Source organism: Orcinus orca, chromosome 11 (genome assembly GCF_937001465.1).
Source record: "Orcinus orca chromosome 11, mOrcOrc1.1, whole genome shotgun sequence".
NCBI lineage: Eukaryota > Metazoa > Chordata > Mammalia > Artiodactyla > Delphinidae > Orcinus > Orcinus orca.
Genome location: NC_064569.1, coordinates 4,965,950 through 4,990,091, shown reverse-complemented (window position 1 = coordinate 4,990,091; position 24,142 = coordinate 4,965,950). Strand labels below are relative to the sequence as shown.

General features: G+C 41.2%; 2 protein-coding genes across 4 annotated transcripts in view; one reads left to right on the top strand and one right to left on the bottom strand.

The window, feature by feature from the left end:
- Window positions 1-21,127, bottom strand: part of RAD51AP1 (RAD51 associated protein 1) — a 28,611-nt gene extending 7,484 nt beyond the window's left edge. For 2 of the 3 annotated variants that reach the window (XM_049693864.1, XM_049693865.1), the window contains exons 1-7: window positions 20,951-21,127; window positions 13,919-13,968; window positions 11,934-12,075; window positions 9,001-9,110; window positions 6,991-7,077; window positions 6,335-6,484; window positions 2,077-2,232 (exon numbers count right to left, since the gene is read on the bottom strand). In XM_049693864.1, coding sequence (XP_049549821.1) covers window positions 2,077-2,232; window positions 6,335-6,484; window positions 6,991-7,077; window positions 9,001-9,110; window positions 11,934-12,075; window positions 13,919-13,968; window positions 20,951-20,967 — 712 coding nt within the window. In that variant the 5' untranslated portion in view covers window positions 20,968-21,127. The remainder of the gene's footprint in view (window positions 1-2,076; window positions 2,233-6,334; window positions 6,485-6,990; window positions 7,078-9,000; window positions 9,111-11,933; window positions 12,076-13,918; window positions 13,969-20,950) is intronic. The other variant, XM_049693863.1, reaches the window with a different exon arrangement.
- A 191-nt stretch (window positions 21,128-21,318) lies between these two features.
- The window catches only part of C11H12orf4 (chromosome 11 C12orf4 homolog), a 39,136-nt gene continuing 36,312 nt past the window's right edge, over window positions 21,319-24,142 (top strand). The window contains exons 1-2 of the mRNA XM_004279017.3: window positions 21,319-21,490; window positions 23,043-23,245. Coding sequence (XP_004279065.1) covers window positions 23,068-23,245 — 178 coding nt within the window. The 5' untranslated portion in view covers window positions 21,319-21,490; window positions 23,043-23,067. The remainder of the gene's footprint in view (window positions 21,491-23,042; window positions 23,246-24,142) is intronic.

Below are 24,142 nucleotides of genomic sequence, written 5' to 3'. Positions count from 1 at the left end.
TCGAGATACCTAAGTGGCATCTACGTGCATGTGCATATGAACATTTTCACTATACACTCTTCTTAACGTTAACATCTACATTCTCTAGGTCAGCCCCATCCCACAGACTTTTCCGCCGTGATGGGAACGTTCTTTATTTCGTGCTGTCCAATACGGTAGCCACAAGCCACATACAGTTAGTGAGCACTTGAAATGTGGTTAGCAAAACCAAGGAACTGACTTTTAAATTTTATCTAATTTTAATTAATTTAAATATGCTAGAGCTACTTTGGTTAGTGGCTACCATATTGGACACCATAGCTCTTGCAATTTTCTCTATTCAGGGAAAAATTATAACACCTGCCAGGTCAGAGACGCTTAGAGGTTATCAGTACATTATTAGCGGGACTAGAAATATAATCCATCTTTCCAAATTCTTAATCTCCTTATTTAGCTGTTAAACTTTACTTCTAATATTACATAGGAAATTTTCTCGGGAAGCAACTTGCTCCAGGGTATATGGAAGACTTTAAGCGGCAAACTCCAACCTGGAAACTGAAATTTTATCGTTAGTTTTTAGAATGTTTTGGTGAGCAAGCATAAACAAACACCTGAAGAAAATATGAAATATATTCATGTTAGGTTTTTTTCCTATTGTCAATGACTTTTTCATATCAGTTTGTGGTAGGCGGTCCCTTAAAGAGACCTGTCTCCTAATTCCCAGAATGTGTGCACATGTTACCTTACATAGCAAAGGGACTTAGCAGGTGTGACTAAATTAAGGATCTGGAGATGGGGAGATTATCCTGAATTATCCGATGGCCCCAGTGTACTCACAAGGGTGCTTATAAGTGCAAGTGAGAAGTAGGAGAATGAGAGAGTTATGTGATGGCTCTGAAGGGAGAAGTGGACCACCCGTCAGACAGCAGGCGGCCTCTAGAAGCTAGAAAAGGCAGGAAAGGGGGTTCTTCTCCCCTTGAACTTCCACAGAGGAACACAGCTCTGCCAGCAGCTTGATTTTAGCTGAGTGAGGAAAATTTTGAACCTATGACCTGAAGAACAGTAAAGTAATAAATTTGTGTTGATTTAAGCCACTAAATTTGTGATAAATTTTTACAGCAGCAATTGGAAACTAATACACAGCTTCATCTCTAAAAACCCCTACATTTAAAATCTAATTTCTGGAAACCAGATGAATTTGCCAATTGCAAAAAAACACCAATTAAAACCTGGCTAATTGAGAATACAGTGGCGGGAGGAATGCGACTCAATCAGTACTTAGTTCTCATTTCTTAGTTACGTACTCAGCACCATGCTATTTAAGGTGAGAGTGACGCCCACCCTTAATGAATCGGGTCTGAATAATGGAAAGTTTAGTTTCAAACAGTACATATATTACACAACCAAGACATAAAAATATCTATCAGTAAGTAAAACAAAGCAGGTTAAAGGAAGTTATATTTTACAATAATCTAATGTATATTATGAACTCAAAAATATCCTAACTTCTTTTATGCAAGAAACAAATATTCCACGTTCAAGTCTTCACAAATTCCGAAAGTTTTATTGTAAAACTGGTTTCTCCTAACTGAATTCATTCTGAAGAAACACAGGGCCCTAAACACACGACAAAAGTGTCCTCGACTCAAAGACCGAGTCATGTGCAACAGCAGAAAATGAGAATCACGCCATTTCCCCGTTTAATCGTGTGGAGAAAATGTGGTCTAATGGACAGATTTACGCTCTGAATGGACAAGCCTGGGTGCAGATTCTAGCCCCTCGCTTACCAGCTACAAGAATTCCAACACACGGTCTAACCCCTCGGAGCCTCAGTTCCGTCGCTGTGAAATGCAGGTGACAGGAGCCACTCAGAGGGAGGCCCAGCATGAAGGGGGACAAACAGTCCGTGTTGGAAGGGTTGGGGGGGGTCAGTGCCCCTGTCTGCCCTTCTGCCTTCCCCACCCCAGCCTGCTCTCTTCCACGGATCTTAACAAGAAACGAACGCTGGCGAAAGGTTAAGGAGACTACAGGCAAAGGTGAGAGAAGCACGGTGAGTAAGCGAGCACATATGAAGTGGCGTGTGGGGGCTGCTCTTACCCACATCATGCCGTTTGGATTTCTTCTCTTTCTTTTCAACTGGAGATTTCCCTTTCACTTCTTTCTTTTTAATTTCTTTAACTTTACTTTTTCTCACAGTGAAACTTTCATCATCTTCACTCTCACTAAAATCAGAATCGTCCTCAGAATCCTCACCTGAAACAGAAGATTACATACCTCATCTCTAAAAAGTTCTAAAAAGTGAGGCTTCTAGGACTTCCCTGGCGGTCCAGTGGTTAGGACTCCACGCTTCCACTGCAGGGAGTTCAATCCCTGGCTGGGGAACTAAGATCTAAGATCCCGTATGGTGCTTGGCGTGGCCAAAAAAAAAAAAAAAAAAATGGTGAGGCTTCTCGTGCCTCGACTTCATCTTCTGCACCAGATTCTTGTGCCCCTTTGTGCTATGCTGTTTCCAGGGGCAAAACAATGCATGGTGCCTGGGTCTGGATCCTGGCCCCTCCGCTGACATGTCGTGTGACCTGAGACAGGTCCCTAACTTCACCGTGCCTCAGTTTCCTATGTATAAAATAGGGAGAACCCTAAAACCTGCATCACAGGGTTGTTGTGCAGATTAAGTGAGTTAATATAGGTAAAGAATAACATCTGGCATATAGCGAACAGAAGAGCATTGCTTGCTATTGCTATTATCATTAATTTCCCATCAGTAATCCTTACTTCTGATTTTACCAGTTTAACTCAGCAACTTTTGAGAAGAATGGTTGGGTATAACATTAGCTGCTCTTCCAAAACGATACCCTTGATGGTAATAATAACCGTATGCCTTTCCTTAATCACACCAACTTCAACATGCCTGAACAGAAACCCACTGGGAATTGAGAAGAGACTGACCGTACCATAACCACCTTAACTGACAATCCTGTGTATGATTTCACCTGGGACACACCTCTGATTTCCCACAAACTCCTTTCTATTCTGCATGGGATGATACAAGCCAGTGATGGAATGTATTAAGTAGCTACTACAGCTTCTGGAAAAAAGCATAGAGAATACTCGAGAGTTAAGCAAGGATTCTTCTATTTTTCGGGGGAAGAGAGGATCAGAAAATCATGTCCTATAAATACTAAACTCTGAAAATTAAGTGTAAATAAGGATTAGCCCTATATTCATAAAAATCCTTTTTACACTTTTTTATACATTATTAGAAATGCTGTACATGCTTACTGTAGAAAATGCCGACCATACCAAAAAAGTATTAAGGAAGAAGAAAGCCCACGCCCAAATCTCCTCACTCAGAGATAACCACTGTCATACCCACCCTATATAGTATCTACCTATCTATATGGAATAATATATTTTATGTAAAAAAAAATATATATATGAAAAATTTCAAACATACTCTACAGTAGATAATCATCAATATTTTGCAACATTTGTTTCATCTATCTATCTTCTCTTCCCTTTCCTTCTCAGAGTATATAAAAATAAACCCAAGGTACTGCATTATTACATTTCTACATACTTCAGAATGCATCTCTAAAAAACATGGACTTATAAAAAACACATTATTATCATATCTAACGATATCAACAATAGTTTCTTGGAATCATCTTCTATCCAGCCCATATTAATCACTTTTAATATAGGGCAATATCCCATCCCTTTTTCCCCCATGCCTTTGACATGTTGAAGCAAAAGGGTCAGTTGTCCTATGGAATGTCCTACATTCTGGATTGGTCTGTTTTCTTCCTCATGGTGTCATTTCACTTACTCCTGCGTTTCCTGTGAGCTGGAATTTTCTCAAGGCTCAATGAGAATCAAGCTCACATTATTATTATTATTACTTTTGGGGGCAAGAATACACATCATAGGTGATGCTCTGTTCTCCATATTATGTCAGTCATATCAGAAAGCACAGAATGTATGGCTGCCCCACTCCTGGTTGGTTCAGCTGACGCCGGCCTGAATTCTCCATTGTAATGATCCTCGCCAGCCTTCTATTGATGATCTTTGTCTAAATCAACAATGTCACTACAATCTTCAAATTGTGATGTCCTTATTCTATCATTCTTCCCACACAAATAAAATTTTAAAAACAGATAATCAACCCATGTATTCACATAATAGTTACCGTGTTATACAGAATTCACCATATAAGGCCAGCAGATCACATGAAGGCCGCTATATATAGTACCTTGCAAAATCAAATAATTATTTCTGGATTCCCAAGAGGATCTAGGTTCAGGGAGGGCAAGCAGTGGAGAAGTTTCTCCAAAATTTCAGACTATAGAATCTAGGAGGATACAGTTTCCTATAACCCCAACAGTTACAGTATCTCATGTGTTCTTTTCTTGGCTTGAGAGGGTAACTGTAGGAGCGGGCTATCATGCTATTTAAATAAACTGGAGGTGGGGAAATGGAGCTCCCAGAATCCCAAGTCATTAGCATCTCATACTGGGAAATCTGGAAGGTCCAGACACTCAGGTTATAGATTTGGGGTATCTTTAGATGTCCTTAAGAAAAGCCTTGATTCTCTCCACTTTCACTTTTCTTTCCCCACTGAAGGTCACAGAAGTTCCTTTCTCTTCTCATCTAGGGTGAGCCAGTGCAGGAGGAAAACTCTGAAATGTCACTTAAAGAAGGGACCCTGTCCCAGATAACTCAGGTTGTCTGAAATGAATCCAGCAGCACATTCAAGTATGATAAACAACCAGCTCTGAGGGGATGGCAGAGTGAGTCATTCCTGGCTCAGGGCAGATGGAAATAAACTGGTAGTATTGCTCCCTGAAGTACACTGAGTGTATCGGGGAACATGTCTGTCCTTCCATTTAAGGTAAAGCAGGCTGGAGACCCTTCACGATCTGGCGCCAGGCGGCCTCTCCAACCTCCACCACATTCTCCCTTCCCTGCAAACCTCACTGAACTCTGTGTGTCTGTGTTTCTACGTCTTTTTCTCGTTTCTTCCAGCTTTACTGAGATATAACTGACATGCAGCACTGTGTAAGTTTAAGGTGTATAACATAACGATGTGACTTATGTACATCGTGAAGTGACTATCACAAGAAGTTTGGTGAACCTCCATCATCTCACAGACACAAGATTAAAGAAATTGAAAAAATTGTTTTTCTTGTGATGAGAACTCTTAGGATTTACTCTCTTAACTTTCACATGTAACACACAGCTGTGCTCATCATCTTCGTCCTGTTGTACGTTATAGCCCTAGTGCTTATTTATCTTATAGCTGCACGTGTGTACTTACTGACTGCCTCCATCCCATTCCCCCTCCCCCAACACCTGCCTCTGGTAACCACAAACCTGATCTCTTTTTCCATGAATTTGTTTGTTTGTGAAGTATAATTGGCCTAAAACACTGTGCTAGCTCCTGGTACACAACACAGTGATTCGCTATTTCTATACACTTCAAAATGATCACCACGATAAGCTCGTTACCATCTGTCACTACACAAAGATATTACATAATTATTGAGTATATTCCCCACACTGTACATTCCATGACTCATTTAATTTGCAACTGGATGTCTGTCCCTCTTAATCTCCCTCAACTATTTCTTTCCTCTCCTCACCCTCCTCCCCTCAGGCAACCACCTGTTTGTTCTGTTTCTCTTTTGTTGTCTGGTCATTTGTTTTGTCTCTTAGGTTCCACATATAAGTGAAATCATATAGTTTTTGTCTTTCTGTGACTTATTTCACTTAGCACAATGCCCTCTAGGTCCACCCATGTTGCTGCAAATGGCATGTTTTCTATGGCTGAGTAATAGTCACTGTGTGTGTGTGTGGACACACGCATATACCACATCCTCTTTATTCCTTCATCTACTGACGGGCACTTAGGTTGCTGTCTCATCTTGGCTATTGTGAATAATGCTGCAGTGCCCATGCGGGTGCAGATATCTTTTCTAATTAGTGCTTTTGTTTTCTTTGGATAAATACTCAGGAGTGGAACTGCTGGATCCTGAGGTGGTCCTAGTTTTAGTTTTTTGAGGAACCTCCAGCGCCACTGAGCTCTTGTATGTGCACTTGCCTGTTCTCTTGTTTATGCCCTTCTATCAGTCAGAAGTGCTATTTCACCCCTAAATGCTACTCATTTTTCAAGGCACGGCTTAAAGGTCACCTCTAGATAAAGCTTTTCCCCCAAATGCCATAGCTGAATTGAACTGTCCTGGGTATTACTCAAGTTTGCACACACCAAACGTTTAGCAGTGCTTTGCGTACGTTCATGGTCTCCAAGAACTTCTACTGACTCTCCATAGGGTTAATTCTGAGTTAGGACATAACCTACCAGTTGCAAAGTCTGGTTCGGAGTCATCGGCACCGTCGCCGTCGCTGTTTTCCAAAAGCATCTTCCTCTGCTGGACCACGGCTTGGGATGCCGCTTTTCTTCTCCGCTGAGGACCCTGGGAAACATCCTCCTCAGTGATCTTATCCAGATCTTCAGGATAAAAAAAAAAATCAACGAAACTTTTTGTGCCAGGTAACATTTAAAGAACTGTGGAGTAGACGTCTATTACACCTGCTCTTGTTATTTGCCCAGCTTTGTCCTTCCTGTGCTTCTAGTGACAGACCACACAGCCCAGTCTGGGTCAATCATAATACATCAGTCTCCTGGCAACAGTCTGAGTTAAGCAAAAGTCCAAGGCCCACACTGAAAGAGTCTTTCCCCAAGAATTTTCAAACTGGAGCTGGGAAGATAGAGCCCCTTTCTTCAGTGTTCAACTGATGTCAACTAGAAGCCATGGGTAGTCGTGACCCTCCACCAGGGAAGAAGCTGGGTCTGCAGTTAAAAGAGAGGAAAACTAAAACAGAAAGAAACAAAGGAGAAGGGGTGAAGAGAACCTTCACAAATGTGAAGACCTTGGTTCTAGTTACAGTTTCAGGAATTTAAATAAGAGTTAGAAAATGTCAATGGAAAAAATATTATTAATATCAAAAACTTACCTAAATAATCACTGGCTACACTGCAATTGGAGATATGAGGAGACTTACTCATTGCTTCTGTTTCACTATTGCCATGTTTGTCAATGTCTAAATATAAGGAAGAAGAAAGCACCCTAATCAACCAATGTCTAGAAATAGGAAGATAAGCGCTAAAATCTAATACCATTTAGATACAGATACAGATAAGTGATCCCTGGGCCGTGGACTGGTGCCGGTCCGCAGCCTGTTAGGAACTGGGCCGCACAGCAGGAGGGGAGCGGCGAGTGAGCGAAGCTGCATCTGTATTTACAGCCGCTCCCTATCCCTGCCCATCAATCGCATTACGGCCTGAACCATTCTCCCCCCTCCCCCCCGTGGAAAAACTGCTTTCCACAAAACCGGTCCCTGGAACCAAAAAGGTTGGGGACCGCTGATCCAGGCTCAAACTAGCACAGTGACTTTACTTGGCGAGGCTAACATATGGTTAGAAGTTTTGGTTCTGAAATCACACAAACTTTAATCAGACTTAAGTTCAAATTCAGGCTCTTAAATCGGCAATATACCAGGGGAAAGTTGCTTATCCTCTACAAAACCTAATTTCCTCATCTATAATGTGGAGATAAAAACAGTCTGGGGGGCTTCCCTGGTGGCGCAGTGGTTGAGAATCCGCCTGCCAATGCAGGGGACATGGGTTCGAGCCCTGGTCTGGGAAGATCCCACGTGCCGTGGAGCCTGTGCTCTAGAGTCCACGAGCCACAACTACTGAGCCCGTGTGCCACAACTGCTGAAGCCCGTGTGCCTAGAGACCGTGCTCCGCAACGAGAGAAGCCACTGCAGTGAGAAGCCCGTGCACCGCAAGGAAGAGCAGCTCCCGCTCGCCGCAACTAGAGAAAGCCCAGGCACAGCCACGAAGACCCAACGCAGCCAAAAAAACCCAAAAACCAAAAAAAAACAGTGTGGGGATTAAATGAGGCTACTGTGGGGAATTAAATGTTGACTGAATGTGGAAATTGCTTATTGTGGTGCCCAGCACAAAGGAAACAGTGGACGAATATTAACTATCCTTTTTGTGTAGGCAGATCTGTGCTTTTACTAATGTAAAGACTCTTCAATCATTATCACAACTTTAAAATGATCTAGAGTATTTTAAGAGAACTTTAAGTCATGATGATTGGTACTATTACTCTCGGAGAAGTGGTACTTCCAAGGAAACCTTGCTATACAATGCCACGATCTCTTACAGGAAAGAGATTTTCATTTTCTCAGTTTTAGATACATGACAATTCTCTTTTTCAGTTTCTTTGACTCCAGATTACTAAAAGGGCCCCCTAATCAACACTATCTCACTTATTTTCAAACAGGAGGCACTACTGACTTAAACATCTATACCCCTAAATAAGCAAATGGGCTAAAACTATCCTCCAAGATAAAAGAAGTTAGGCCAAAGCAGTTTAATCCAAAAAGCGACTGAGCAATTTTAATGTCATCTCCGGGAATAATGATTTCTGCTTCTCCAGAATATCAATGTTGTCATCTGCTGACCAATTGCCAGAAAAATCCACGGAGAAAAACCCACAGATAAAGCCAGCAGTCATAAATCTGTCAAGTCTACTGAGCTTGCTAACCAAATTAGTACCTTTAGCCTCTGTAAGTAATAAAAATGACCACCATTAGATCATGTTTAACTAATCTGGATTTGGAGAGAAAGCAGGTGGATTGCTCGGATGTTGAGGTCAATTTACTTGATCATGAAATTAACTTCTCACTGCACATAAAGATGCGCTTTGGACATGCAGGGTCACGGCCCACGTCCTCCAGTTGGAGCTGAGTGTTAGGCAGAGAGGCATCTATGTGTGGATGAGATTTACGCAACTGAATAAACAACTGAATCCAACGGCACCCTCTGCAAATTGCTCCTTTTTCAGTCCAAAGTTTTAAAACTACATTCTTCCCTCTGTAAAGGCTCATCCAACGAAATGATGGCAAAAGCAATAAGAAGGTTTTAAAGACAATTATCGAAAATAAAGTTACTTTTATCTTGAGACTCCTCCACATCAATGGTGACGGCTGGAAGTTCCTTCACTGATAAAGCCAGTGCGACTTCTAGGTCTCTCTGGTAGAGCTTATCATCTAAAGGCATTCTAAAATAGACACACAAATAATAATGAGTTTGTAAACTATCAATCCCAACTAAAATCTGAGATTCTCCTCAGTGACTAAGAGTTTCTTTCCAGCCTCAGAAAGGTGTTCTTCAACAATAATCATGATCATAATTGCTCCTTAACAAGTTAAGTGTCATGTTGGACCCAGCAGAACAGATTTGAAATAGGAGCATCACGTGACAATGCCTATTTCATTGTGATGTCTCTTCCTCACCACCAGCTCCGTCCCGGTGGGAAGCACCTGCCCAACTGAGAACGGACGTGGCTCAAACATCACTTCCACTTAGAAATGTTCCTTGACCTCACCCACACCTCTTTAGACAGCTGTTATAGCTCTTTTATTAAACTGAAATTACTTTTTTTTTTTTACATCTGTTCCGCCCAATCTGGACTTTGACAAATATTTCAGCAAGTACTTACTCTGTGAGGCATTGCACTAGACAGGATATTAAAAGTGCCCTCAAAAAGTCTGCAGTTAATGAGGAGGTAGGAAAACAAGTCCCATAATAATTACCCGATATAAAAAGATTATCACGTCTCCTGTTCAAGGCGGTCAAGAGTGCTATAGTGCTTGAGAGGAAGAGAAAGCAAAGAAAGGTGTGAAAAGGTGTGAAGGTAAGAAAAGGGTACGTAAAGGAGGTAATACTGAATGCACCTTGAACGATTTATTTTTTAAAATAGCAATTTTATTGAGATATAAGTCGCACAGTATAAAATCCACCCTTTTGAAGCATACAATTCAGCAGTTTTTAGTATATTCAGAGAGCTGTGAAACCATCAGCACTATGTAATTTCAGAACACTTTCATCAACCCAAAAAGCAACCTCATATTCACTAGCAGTCAATCCCCGTTTCCCCCTCCCCAGCATCTGGCAACCACTAATCTACTTTCTGTTTCTATGGACTTGTCTATTCCGGACATTTCGTATTACTGGAACCATATAATATGTGGCCTTTTGTGCCAGCTTCTTTGGCTCCCTACAGTGTTTTCAAGGTTCATCCATGTTGTAGCATATATCAGTACTTCATTTCTTTTTTTTAACATCTTTATTGGAGTATCATTGCTTTACAATGGTGTGTTAGTTTCTGCTTTATAAGAAAGTGAATCAGCTGTACATATACATATATCCCCATATCTCTTCCCTCTTGCGTCTCCCTCCCACCCTCCCTATCCCACCCCTCTAGGGGGTCACAAAGCACCGAGCTGATCTCCCTGTGCTATGCGGCTGCTTCCCACTAGCTATCTGTTTTACATTTGGTAGCGTATATATGTCCATGCCACTCTCTCACTTCGTCCCAGCTTACCCTTCCCCCTCCCTGTACTTCATTTCTGTTTACTGCTGAATAATATTCCACTGTATGGATATATCACATTTCACTTACCCAGTCATTAGTTGATAAACATTTGGATTACTTCCATTTTTTTGGCTATTATGAATAATGCTCCTATAAATATTCATGCACAGGTTTTTGTGTGGGCACAGATTTTTATTTCTCTTGCGTACATACCTAGGCTGGGTCATATAATAACTGTTTATTTCAAGGAGCTGCTACTCTGTTGTCCAATGTGGCTGCACCACTTCGTATCCACAGCAGCAATGTGTGAGGTTTCCATTTCTCCACATCCTCCTCGACACTTGCTGTTGTCTGTCCTTCTGCTTACAGCCATCCCTCTGGGCGTGACATGTTATCTTATCGTGGTTTGATTTGTATTTCCCTGATGGCGAGGGATGTTGAGCATCTTTTCATGTGCTATCGGCCACTTGCATATATTCTTTAAATAAGTGTCTATTCAAATCCTTTGCCCATGTCTAACTTGGTTCATTATTCTTTTTATTGTTGGACTGTACGAGTTTCCTATATATTCCAGATACAAGTCCCTAATGGGTTCTATGATTTGCAAATATTTTCTCCCATCCATTGGTTGTTTTGTTAACTATATTTTAAAGGTAGTACAAGAAGCTCAAAAACAAAAAAGAAAAAAGTAAGGAGAAGGACATGGGCTAAGTCTCTCTACGTTAATTAACTTTCCTCACATTCATTGTAGGAGTAAAGCATCACACGTCCCACGTTCCATTTGTCAGTATCCCTCCTCTGCCCATCTCCTCCCCATAGTGCAAGTCTGGGGCCTCTTGGGGCTTCCTTCCCTCATTTTACCCTCTCTCGGTACTGACTAATGGAACTCCAGGGTAGGTCTAGAAACCACAGGTCCTGCTCACTGCTGGACAAAACTCAGTAAGATAAAGAGAAAATATTTTTTCTCTCTAGAAAAATATATAGTTTAATTTTTTTCTTCCAGTTTTACTGAGATATAATTGACATCCAGCACTGTAGAAGTTTAAGGTGTACAACACAGTGATCCACAGTGATCTGACTTACGTGCATCATGAAATGACGTCCACAAGAAGCTTAGGGAACATCCATCATCCCATACATTACAGATACGTGGTTTTCAATTTTATAAAACTGTCCTTACAAATGTAATTTTTAACCAAGTAGTCTTGTAAAACCTGAGGATTTCAGAGACAGGTACTAGGTCTTGTAAATGCAAGTCACACCTTCTAAACTGGTAATTATGATTGTCTTCATACTCAAATGGGTATTTCCTCATACATTTGTGAACTTAAAGAAGTTCGGAAAGTCAGAAGGGGATTAATGGTACATCCCTGTTCTCCTACATGCACTAAATAAAATAAGACCCATGGTGCTGCTCAAATTCTAATTTAGACCAAGAATTGGAATTTATCTCTCTTTTAAATTAACACACCTAATGTCATATGTACTGTATGTCTTACCTCTCACCTTTTTTTAGGGGTTTTCTCTTGTAGTGGGATGTCTTTTTCCTGGAGATTCTTCAGTTTAGGTTCTGGTTTTTCTAGTTTTAACTCCTTTTGTGTACTTCTGGATTTTTTATTTAACGGTGCGGTTGCAGGAACAAAATCATCTATTCATGTGTGAATTAAAAATAAAAGAATATATGAAATTGCTTTTCCTTAGGAAGAAATAAATAAAATTACTTTCTTGGTAGCTGAGATTCATTACCATGTGTGTTCAAGTTCTAAAGATAAGCAAATTGGGGCTTCCCTGGTGGCACAGTGGTTGAGAATCCACCTGTCAATGCAGGGGACTCGGGTTCGAGCCCTGGTCCAGGAAGATCCCACGTGCCGCGGAGCAACTAAGCCTGTGCACCACGACTACTGAGCCTGCGCTCTAGTGCCCGCGAGCCACAACTACTGAAGCCCGCATGCCACAACTACTGAAGCCCGCACGCCTAGAGCCCGTGCTCCGCAACAAGAGAAGCCACCGCAATGAGAAGCCTGCGCACGGCAACGAAGAGTAGCCCCCGCTCGCCGCAACTAGAGAAAGCCTGTGCGCAGCAACAAAGACCCAGCACAGCCAAAAATGAATTAATTAAAAAAAGAAAAAAAAGCAAAGACAAGCAAATTGCTTGCTTTCCACAGTTTAAAAAATACTGCTGGTACACTGTTTGTCTTTATTCTCCCTCAAGCTTCTCAACTTTGTTCTAGTGGCCTTGATGTTTTAAAATATCCATCTATCAAAAACGAATCCCCCAAAAAGCTGCAAAGGCAACTAAGCTAATATGTGCAAGTGGCAAAGAAAAGAACAATTAATTAAAAGTCTGTAAAACCATTAGAAAAATTATTAAAATTCCCTTTATAATTTTATCATATTGACAAGTGGAAGAAAATGATTTTTGGCAAAGGGATGCTCTTTTCCAGCCCATCCTGTTCTCCCAGAGTCTTCTGTCCTACCAATCCTCAGAAGTGAGGTAGTTCTTCTATTGACACTCAAGCTAAGACTGCTGCTCTAGCGTTCTAACTCATACATGACACATGTATGCATACCTTCATGTGCGTGTAGTCTGAATCACGCACTTTCGCATTTATTAATACCTTCGTCTCTTTTATGCTTCCCCAGGTAGGAATATAATAATTTGTGACTCGCCCCCCACCCCCACGCCACAGTCTCCAGAATACAACCAGCAATTTATAACAATTTAGTGACAGACTGATGACAATAATTAAAAAGCTAGAAGTTATACCTTATGCTCTTTCTCCCAAGTATTAGACACACGTAAGACTGGGCTCAAGGTGAAAAACAGATTCCTTCAAACTGAGGAATTACTAAATATCTGACCTGCAGAAAACTCCAATGGTCTAAGAAGGAAACACAAAACTTACCTTTAAGTATAATGTAATCTAACAATGTTTCTCAAACTTTTTGACCAAAGTTCTCTTAATAGCAGAAACAAGCAAATATATATGTGTACACACACACACACACACACACACACACACACACACACACACACACATAAAAAACACAATAGGGTAAACTTTATGCCTGATCTTTTTTCAATGTCTTGTTTTATTGTACAATTAATGGGGATTTCACATTATATTCTGTAACACATTTGTATCTCAGAAAGACAGTGTGTTCTTCTTAGAGTAAGAGATAAAAGGGTACAAATCCCACAGTGAGAAACATGGACCTCACAGAGTTTAGGTACAAAAAGCCATTTTACCTGCCCTATTTGGTTATGATTTATGCCAATAATTCTGGTCAGTGTAATTATCAACATAAGCATCCTAAGTGCTTAGAATATTATTTTTCCAGGCCTACCTCATATGCAATTGGTACTAACCATATTGTAGCCATACACACGCACAAACACACACACACACACACACGCACACACATATCCTATAAATTGTGAGGAAATAAATTTCCAAATCTTTAAAGAAGACATAAGAAGCTCTACTTACCATCACTGTCAGAGTCCTCAAACTGGCAGTAATTCACTGGCTTCTTGTGCCTGTGAACAAAGCAGAAATTTTCATTTACACAAATGTCAATTTCTCACCTCCATTCTTTAAGGTCATTAATAGTCTTGAGTAAATAAAAATATGTTCGGATTCCCTTAAGAATATATAAATTAAGGCCCTGAACCAAGATGGCGGAGCAGAAGGACGTGCTCTCACTCCCTCTTGGGAGAACACCAGAATCACAACTAACTGCTGAACAATCATCGACAGGAAGACACTGGAACTCACCAAAAAAGATACCCCACATCCAAAGACAAAGGAGAAGCTACAATGAGATGGTAGGAAGGGCGCAATCACAGTAAAATCAAATCCCATAACTGCTGGGTGGGCGACTCACAAACTGGAAAACACTTATGCCACAGATGTCCACCCACTGGAGTGAAGGTTCTGAGCCCCACGTCAGGCTTCCCAACCTGGGGGTCCGCCAATGGGAGGAGGAATTCCCAGAGAATCAGACTTTGAAGGTTAGCGGGATTTGACTGCAGGACTCTGACAGGACTGGGGGAAACAGAGACTCCACTCTTGGAGGGCACACACAAAGTAGTGTGTGCATCAGGACCCAGGGGAAGGAGCAGTGACCCCAGGGGAGACTGAACCAGACCTACCTGCCAGTGTTGGAGGGTCTCCTGCAGAGGCAGGGATGGGGGCTGTGTCTCACCTTGAGGACGAGGACACTGACAGCAGAAGTTCTGGGGAGTACTCCTTGGCGTGAGCCCTCCCAGAGTCTGCCATTAGCCCCAACAAAGAGCCTGGGTAGGCTCCAGTGCTGGATTGCCTCAGGCCAAACAACCAACAGGGAGGGAACCCAGCCCCAACCATCAGCAGACAAGTGGATTAAAGTTTTACTGAGCTCTGCCCACCAGAGCAACACCCAGCTCTACCCACCACCAGTCCCTCCCATCAGGAAACTTGCACAAGCCTCTTAGATAGCCTCATCCACCAGAGGGCAGACAGCAGAAGCAAGAAGAACTACAATCCTGCAGCCTGTGGAACAAAAACCACATTCACAGAAAGATAGACAAGATGAAAAGGCAGAGGGCTATGTACCAGATGAAGGAACAAGATAAAAACCCAGAAAAACAACTAAATGAAGTGGAGATAGGCAACCTTCCAGAAAAAGAATTCAGAATAACGATAGTGAAGATGATCCAGGACCTCGGAAAAACAATGGAGGCAAAGATCAAGAAGATGCAAGAAACGTTTAACAATGACCTAGAAGAATTAAAGAACAAACAAACAGAGATGAACAATACAATAACTGAAATGAAAGCTAAACTAGAAGGAATCAATAGCAGAATAACTGAGACAGAAGAACAGATAAGTGACCTGGAAGACAGAATGGTGGAATTCCTTGCCATGTAACAGAATAAAGAAAAAAGGATGAAAAGAACTGAAGACGGCCTAAGAGACCTCTGGGACAACATTAAATGCAAGAACATTTGCATTATAGGGGTCCCAGAAGGAGAAGAGAGAGAGAAAGGACCTGAGAAAATATTTGAAGAGATTATAGTCGAAAACTTCCCTAACATGGGAAAGGAAATAGCCACCCAAGTCCAGGAAGCACAGAGAGTCCCATACAGGATAAACCCAAGGAAAAACACACCAAGACACATAGTAATCAAACTGGAAAAAATTAAAGACAAAGAAAAATTATTGAAAGCAGCAAGGGAAAAAAGACAAATAACATACAAGGGAACTCCCACAAAGTTAACAGCTGATTCCTCAGCAGAAACTCTACTAGCCAGAAGGGAGTGGCATGATAAACTTAAAGTGATGAAAGGGAAGAACCTACAACCAAGATTACTCTACCCGGCAAGGATCTCATTCAGATTCGATGGAGAAATCAAAAGCTTTCCAGACAAGCAAAAGCTAAGAGAATTCAGCACCATCAAACCAGCTCTACAACAAGCTGGAGTAGCAAAACTCATATCAGATAAAATAGACTTTAAAATAAAGAATGTTACAAGAGACGAGGAAGGACACTACATCATGATCAAGGGATCAATCCAAGAAGATATAACAATTATAAATATATATGCACCCAATATAGGAGCACCTCAATACATAACGCAACTGCTAACAGCTATAAAAGAGGAAATCGACAGTAACACAATAATAGTGGGGGACCTTAACACTTCACTTACACCAATGGACAGATCACCCAAAATGAAAATAAATAAGGAAACAGAAGCTTTAAATGACACAATAGACCAGATAGATTTAACTTTTATTTATAGGACATTCCATCCAAAAACAGCAGATTACACTTTCTTCTCAAATGTGCACGGAACACTCTCCAGGATAAATCACATCTTGGATCACAAATAAACCCTAGGTAAATTTAAGAAAACTGAAATCAGGGCTTCCCTAGTGGCGCAGTGGTTGAGAGTCCACCTGCCGATGCAGAGGACACGGGTTCGTGCCCCGGTCTGGGAAGATCCCACATGCCGTGGAGCAGCTGGGCCCGTGAGCCATGGCCGCTGAGCCTGCGCGTCCGGAGCCTGTGCTCTGCAACAGGAGAGGCCACAACAGTGAGAGGCCCGCGTACTGAAAACTGAAATCATATCAAGCATCTTTTCTGACCATAACATTATGAGATTAGAAATGAATTACAGTGAAAAAAACGTAAAAAACACAAACACATGGAGGCTAAACAATACATCACTAAATAACCAAGAGATCACTGAAGAAGTCAAAGAGGAAATCAAAAAATACCTAGAGACAAATGACAACAAAAACACGACGATCCAAAACCTATGGGATGCAGCAAAAGCAGTTCTAAGAGGGAAGTTTATAGCTATACAAGCCTACTTCAAGAAACAAGAAAAATCTCAAATAAACAACCTAACCTTACATCTAAAGGAACTAGAGAAAGAAGAACAAACAAAACCCAAAGTTAGGAGAAGGAAAGAAATCATAAAGATCAGAGCAGAAATAAATGAAAGAGAAACAAAGAAAACTATAGCAAAGACCAATAAAACTAAAAGCTGGTCTTTGAGAAGATAAACAAAATTGATAAACCATTAGCCAGACTCATCAAGAAAAAGAGGGAGAGGACTCAAATCAGTAAAATTAGAAATGAAAAAGGAGAAGTTACAACAGACAGCACAGACATACAAAGCATCCTAAGAGACTACTACAAGCAACTCTATGCCAATCAAATGGAAAACCTGGAAGAAATGGACAAGTTCTTAGAAAGGTATAACCTTCCAAGACTGAACCAGGAAGAAACAGAAAATATGAACAGACCAGTCACAAGTAATGAAATTGAAACTGTGATTAAAAATCTTCCAACAAACAAAAGTCCAGGACCAGATGGCTTCACAGGTGAATTCTATCAAACATTTAGAGAAGAGCTAACACCATCCTTCTCAAACTCTTCAAAAAAATTCCAGAGGAAGGAACACTCCCAAACTCATTCTATGAGGCCACCATCATGCAGATACCAAAACCAGACAAAGATACTACAAAAAAAGAAAATGACAGACCAATATCACTGATGAATATAGATGCAAAAATCCTCAACAAAATACTAGCAAACAGAATCCAACACATTAAAAGGATCATACACCATGATCAAGTGGGGTTTATCCAAGGAAGGCAAGGATTCTTCAATATAGGCAAATCAATCAATGTGATACACCATATTAACAAACTGAAGGAGAAAAACCATATGATCATCCCAATAGACGCAGAAAAAGCTTTTGACAAAATTCAACACCAATTTATGATAAAAACCCTCCAGAAAGTAGGCATAGAGGGAACTTACCTCAACATAATAAAGGCCATATATGACAAACCCACAGCAAACATCATTCTCAATGGTGAAAAACTGAAAGCATTTCCTCTAACATCAGGAACAAGGCAAGGATGTCCACTCTCACCACTATTACTCAACATAGTTTTGGAAGTCCTAGCCACGGCAATCAGAGAAAAAGAAATAAAAGGAATACAAATTGGAAAAGAAGTAAAACTGTCACTGTTTGCAGATGACATGATACTATACATAGAGAATCCTAAAGATGCCGCCAGAAAACTACTAGAGCTAATCAATGAATTTGGTAAAGTTGCAGGATACAAAATTAATGCACAGAAATCTCTTGCATTCCTATACACTAATGATGACAAATCTGAAAGAGAAACTAAGGAAACACTCCCATTTACCACTGCAACAAAAAGAATAAAATACCTAGGAATAAACCTACCTAGGGAGACAAAAGACCTGTATGCAGAAAACTATAAGACACTGATGAAAGAAATTAAAGATGATACCAGCAGATGAAGAGACATACCATGTTCTTGGATTGGAAGAATCAATATTGTGAAAATGACTATACTACCCAAAGCAATCTACAGATTCAATGCAATCCCTATCAAATTACCAATGGCATTTTTTACAGAACTAGAACAAAATATCTTAAAATTTGTATGAAGACACAAAAGACCCTGAATAGCCAAAGCAGTCTTGAGGGAAAAAAACGGAGCTGGAGGAATCAGACTCCCTGACTTCAGACTATACTACAAAGCTACAGTAATCAAGACAATATGGAACTGGCACAAAAACAGAAACACAGATCAATGAAACAAGATAGAAAGCCCAGAGATAAACCCACACACCTATGGTCAACTAATCTATGGCAATGGATATACAATGGAGAAAAGACAGTCTCTTCAATAAGTGGTGCTGGGAAAACTGGACAGCTACATGTAAAAGAATGAAATTGGAACACTCCCTAACACCATACACAAAAATAAACTCAAAATGGATTAGAGACCTAAATGTAAGACTGGACACTATAAAACTCTTAGAGGAAAACATAGGAAGAACACTCTTTGACATAAATCACAGCAAGATCTTTTTTGATCCACCTCCTTGAGTAATGGAAATAAAAACAAAAATAAACAAATGGGACCTAATGAAACTTCAAAGATTTTGCACAGCAAAGGAAACCATAAACAAGATGAAAAGAAAACCCTCAAAACGGGAGAAAATGGGGCTTCCCTGGTGGCGCAGTGGTTGAGTCCGCCTGTCGATACAGGGGACACGGGTTTGTGCCCCGGTCCGGGAAGATCCCACATGCTGCAGAGCGGCTGGGCCCGTGAGCCATGGCCGCTGAGCCTGCGCGTCTGGAGCCTGTGCTCCGCAACGGGAGAGGCCACAGCAGTGAGAGGCCCGCGTACCCCCCCCCAAAAAAAAAATAGTAAAAAAAAAAAATTGAAAATATTTGCAAACGAATCAACGGACAAAGGATTAATCTCCAAGATATATAAACAGCTCATGCAGTTTTCAATATTAAAAAGCAAACAACCCAATCCAGAAATGGGCAGAAGACCTAAATAGACGTTTCTCCAAAGAAGACATACTGATGGCCAAGAGGCACATGAAAAGCTGCTCAACATCACTAATTATTAGAGAAACACAAAGCAAAACTACAATGAGGTATCACCTCACACCAGTCAGAATGAGCATCATCAGAAAATCTACAAACAACAAATGCTGGAAAGGGTGTGGAGAAAAGGGAACCCTCCTGCACTGTTGGTGGGAATGTAAATTGATACAGCCACTATGGAGAACAGTATGTAGGTTCCTCAAAAAACTAAAAATAGAATTACCATATGATCCAGCAATCCCACTCCTGGGCATATACCTGGAGAAAACTCTAATCCGAAAAGATACATGCACCCCAATGTTCATAGCAACACTATTTACAATAGCCAAGGCATGGAAGCAACCTAAATGTCCACTGACAGATGTGTGTATGAAGAAGTGTGGTATACATATACAATGGAATATTACTCAGCCATCAACAAGAATGAAATAATGACATTTGCAGCAACATGGCTGGACCTAGAGATTATGATACTAAGTGAAGTAAGTCAGAAAAAGAAAGACAAAAACCATATGATATCACTTATATGTGGAATCTAAAATATGATACAAATGAACTTATTTACAAAACAGAAACAGACTCAGAGACATAGAAAACAAACATGGTTACCAAAGGGGAAAGGGGATGGGGAGGGATAAGTTAAGAGTTTGGGATCAGCAGGTACAAACTACTATAAATAAAATAGATAAACAACAAGGACCTACTGTATAGCACAGGGAGCTATATTGAACATCCTGTAATAAACCAGAATGGAAAAGAATATGAAAAAGTACATATATGTATATATAAAACTAAATCACTTTGCTGTACACCAGATACACAACATTATAAATAATTATACTTCAATAGAATTTTTTTAAAAAATTAAAATTAAAGTAGGGCTTTCCTCCTCCTCACTCTCTCTCACATTGCCATGTTTATTTTCCGTCTCCTAACTTCATCCCTTGACTAGACTGCAACCTCCAGCACCTAGTAAATATATATATATGGTAAATATATACCTCCAGCACAAAAGTAAATATATTCAAAACTCTACTAAATGAGCGGCTGACCCTAGGCCTCCACGGTGCTCAACTGAGGTTAACTGGAGCAATAGTTTCAAACAGTACATTTAATGGAAAACACAGAGGATCTGGCGCCAGGTGGCTTAGGTTTGCATGTTATCCTGTAACTTACTAGCTGTGTGACTCAGCTAAACTGGCTTTCGTGCCCAGAAGTTTAAATTGCTAAGATAGGGAGACCCAAACTTTCTATCTCAAAGAAGTATAGGGACGAACAAATGAAATAACATGTAAGCAGAAGCTTGGTGAAATGCAAAACGCTGTAACCAGGCCTTATTTGAACGGGGTGGGTAAAAGAAACGGCAGTAACTGTCAAAGGAGCCAAGAGAAGGAAACAGCTTGGATGCTAGGACCTTTCCGAGGAGCGGCAGCTCTCCCTGGAGTCTAGAGCGTTTAGCTGTCGGTCCCACCATCGCTACCCTGGTCCTCGGGCCCTTCCCTCCATTCCATGCAGGTGACGCGGCCTACAGCGTCTTCCTGCCCTTCCTCCCCATCCGCGCCGGATGCCATGAACTACTCACCTCGCAGGCCACACCATGGTCCCCTCCAAGGCTGGAAACCTGCAGCTCGCAGCCTCCTGTCGGCAGCGGCGGCGGCCGTTCCAATTCCCGCGCAAAACCAGACTCGAAGCTCTCCGCCCCGCCGCCAGTCCTCCAATCCTCTCCGGCCATCCCCGCGGGCGCGCATGCGTTCTGAGAAGCGCGCGTTAGTTCACGCCCCCTCCAAGCACCGCCCTTCCGCATCCGGTCTGCCAGAGCCGAGCCGGTGCTTCGCCGCTGCACTTTCGTCACTTCTGCGCCGTCTCTGAAATGGGCAATAACAGTAGAAATACACCTTCTTACACTTTTTAGATGATTCAACTCAGGTATTATGGAACAAGGGGACACTTAGACCGAGGAATTTTACACGGGGTGCCGGGAAAGAGGAAAAGATGCGGACGAATCTGCCGGAGCTGATCTTCCGGCTGTACAAACAAGGCGGCAGTCAGCTGACGGTTCCTGCACCGCGGCTGGTTGACAGCGCCGGGTGTGCGGACAGCAGGAGACTCGGAACAAGGGGAGGTGAGCCCGCGACCCGATCGAGGAAGCCCCCTCAGACCGAAACCCTCTAACCGGGGGCTGACTCATTTAAGCCTCAGAACCTCCACTCGACTGGCTGCATGAGTTCGGTTCAGCTCTCCTCCTCGCATCCCATAATTGTACGGAAACCTTGCTTGATTTCAGCCCTGCTGTTCATAACAGATCGGGGAGAGAGAGCTAAAGTATCAGTTCGTTGAAACACAATAAGGCTAAAGGTTGAACCAACTGAAACCAGAGCTAATGGTTTTTGTTTGCCGAAAATTATGACTGGAAACAAGATGAGACCATGAGCCCCTATTTCCGTAATTTTCAGTTCCCTGCAAAATGTTTTTTTACTGTCTTTGCCTGCATCATGTGTGCTCATTTAGCAGCCTTTGATTTTTTTTAATTAATATGTTCTTATAGAGCTTCCTGTTATTGTTTATTATTTTTACCAGCTTCCATTTATTGGTCATCTTAAGTTTGTCGGATGCTTCGTATTTATTATATGATTAAGCCTAATGACAGTACTACAAGTTAAAAGGTTTCCTGGGGCCTAGCTCAGCTGAGATGTGGCCAAGGAAAGAAGGGCAGTAAGCGTGTGCTAGGCAAAGGAAAAACATTCAGAAAGGTTGGGAGTGGAAAGAGAGGTTTGGTATTGAAAGAATTTTAGTATGGCTGGATAATAAAGTTTTTGGATTTGTGTGTTGGAGAGGACGGGGTGCAGGTGCTGAAATAAGAGTTTGGAGGTATAAGCAGGGGCGTGGTAAGCTCCGTTAACGAGTTTGTATTGTATCCTGAGTCCTACAAGGAATGTCATAGAAGGATTTAAGCAGATGAGCAACATGGTCAGATATGCACTTGAAAACGATTGCTGTGACTTCAGTGTAGAGAATAGTGTGAGAACTGATTTGACGGGGAAATGCCTGGGGACAGGAGTCCAGTTAGGAGGCTAATAAGTATATCTTCAGTTGATGTATTCTTTTTGAGTAGATTTTCTTCTTTATGAATAGTGTCCACTTTGCCTTGTGGGCTGTCCTGTACTTTCCACTTTCTGTGTATCTTTTTCCTTCATGGAAATATTTCCAGCACCATCTCCCTTCTCTCCACCCCCAATCAGATCGCAGACCCACCACCTCTAAGCTCTTCAAGATGAATTGGTCCCTGATCTGTTTCTTTGACTTTGTATTCACCAGCTGTTTCATGGACTGTATCCACCCCCATGCGTCTGTTCCTAAGAATCCTCTCTGTTCTTCTCTCCATGATCCTTACCTATTCCTGAGAACTCTGCCTAGGAATGCTAAGTATTTTGTGGGCATAATTTTTTTCTTAAATGAAGTTTAGAAGAACCTTTTCCTTAAAAGAAGCAGCATTTTGTTTTCATCATGAAGATGAAAATGCAGGGATAAACGTAGGGAAATAGAATAATCAGCTCAGAGTCACACAAATAAAACCTCTGAGTGGGGGAACATCTTAGAAGTGGAACAGCAATAATGAAACATCATGGTTTTTTTAAATGGACTTATAACCTGCTGAGTTTTTTTGTTGTTGTCAGTGCTCTAGAAATCCTGCCAAAGAAGATGAAGAAAAACAGAGAAAGATTCTGCAACCGAGAGAGGGAATTTGTGTATGAATTCAAAGTGGGAAGTCAGTGCTTAGAACTGACGGTGCCTCTCAAATTTCCTGTTCAAGAGAATGCCAGTCATTTACATGGCCGTCTGATGCTGCTGCACAATTTACCGTGCTTTATAGAAAAAGGTGAGGGTTGATTTCTTTTAAAATATCACTTCGTTATTTTCCTATAGTCTCTGTCATTAGAAGTTTTATATTAGAAAGCATAAACCTAAGAAGCATTGGAAACAACTACAAAATGTGATGCTTTCAAGAATAAAAAGGTTCCCCAGACCTTTGTTTTATGGAGTGTTTTTTTTGTATCCCTTGTAATTGTTTATTAGGCATTTTAATATAAAAATTAAATTAAAATATGAAAAATCACAGAGTCTGGATTAGAACTCTTAACCTCTTAATGTAGTTGGATGGGTTCATAAGGTGTGTCCGCTATCACTAGCTATGTGCTAAATGTGTTGCCCTTTTAATGATTCGGTCCTCAATTCCTGAGATGTCATGGGAGAGAAGGGGTACCTGTCTTTCAATAATCTTTGCTCACCTAAATTAATTCCATAAAGTCATTAATGAAGTGTATATTAAACCATGTTAAAAGGTCTGTGTTCTGTCTACAGATGAGGGAAAATGTTTTAATTGAGAATATGTTGGATCATAGAAGGTCGAAGTTACAAGGGAACGTAGAAACTTTCCAGCACAATCTCTGTACAAATAAGGAAACTGGTACCGAGAAAGGTTAAATTATTTGCCCAACGCAATGATTCTCAAAAATCGTTCCCTGATCAGCAGCTACAGTATCACTTGGGAACTTGTTAGAAATGTGGATTATTGGGTGGGCTCCACCCAGTTCCCTCTGAATCAGGAACTCTGGGAGTGCATGCGGCAGTCTATTCCAGTAAGCTCTTCAGGGAACTCTGATGCATCTTAACGACTGAGAACCTCTGGTCCGAAGTTATATAATGACAGAGCCAAGACCAGAACCCAGGTATCCTGGTTTCTATGCCAGTGCTCTTCAATCAGTCTTTTTTTTAA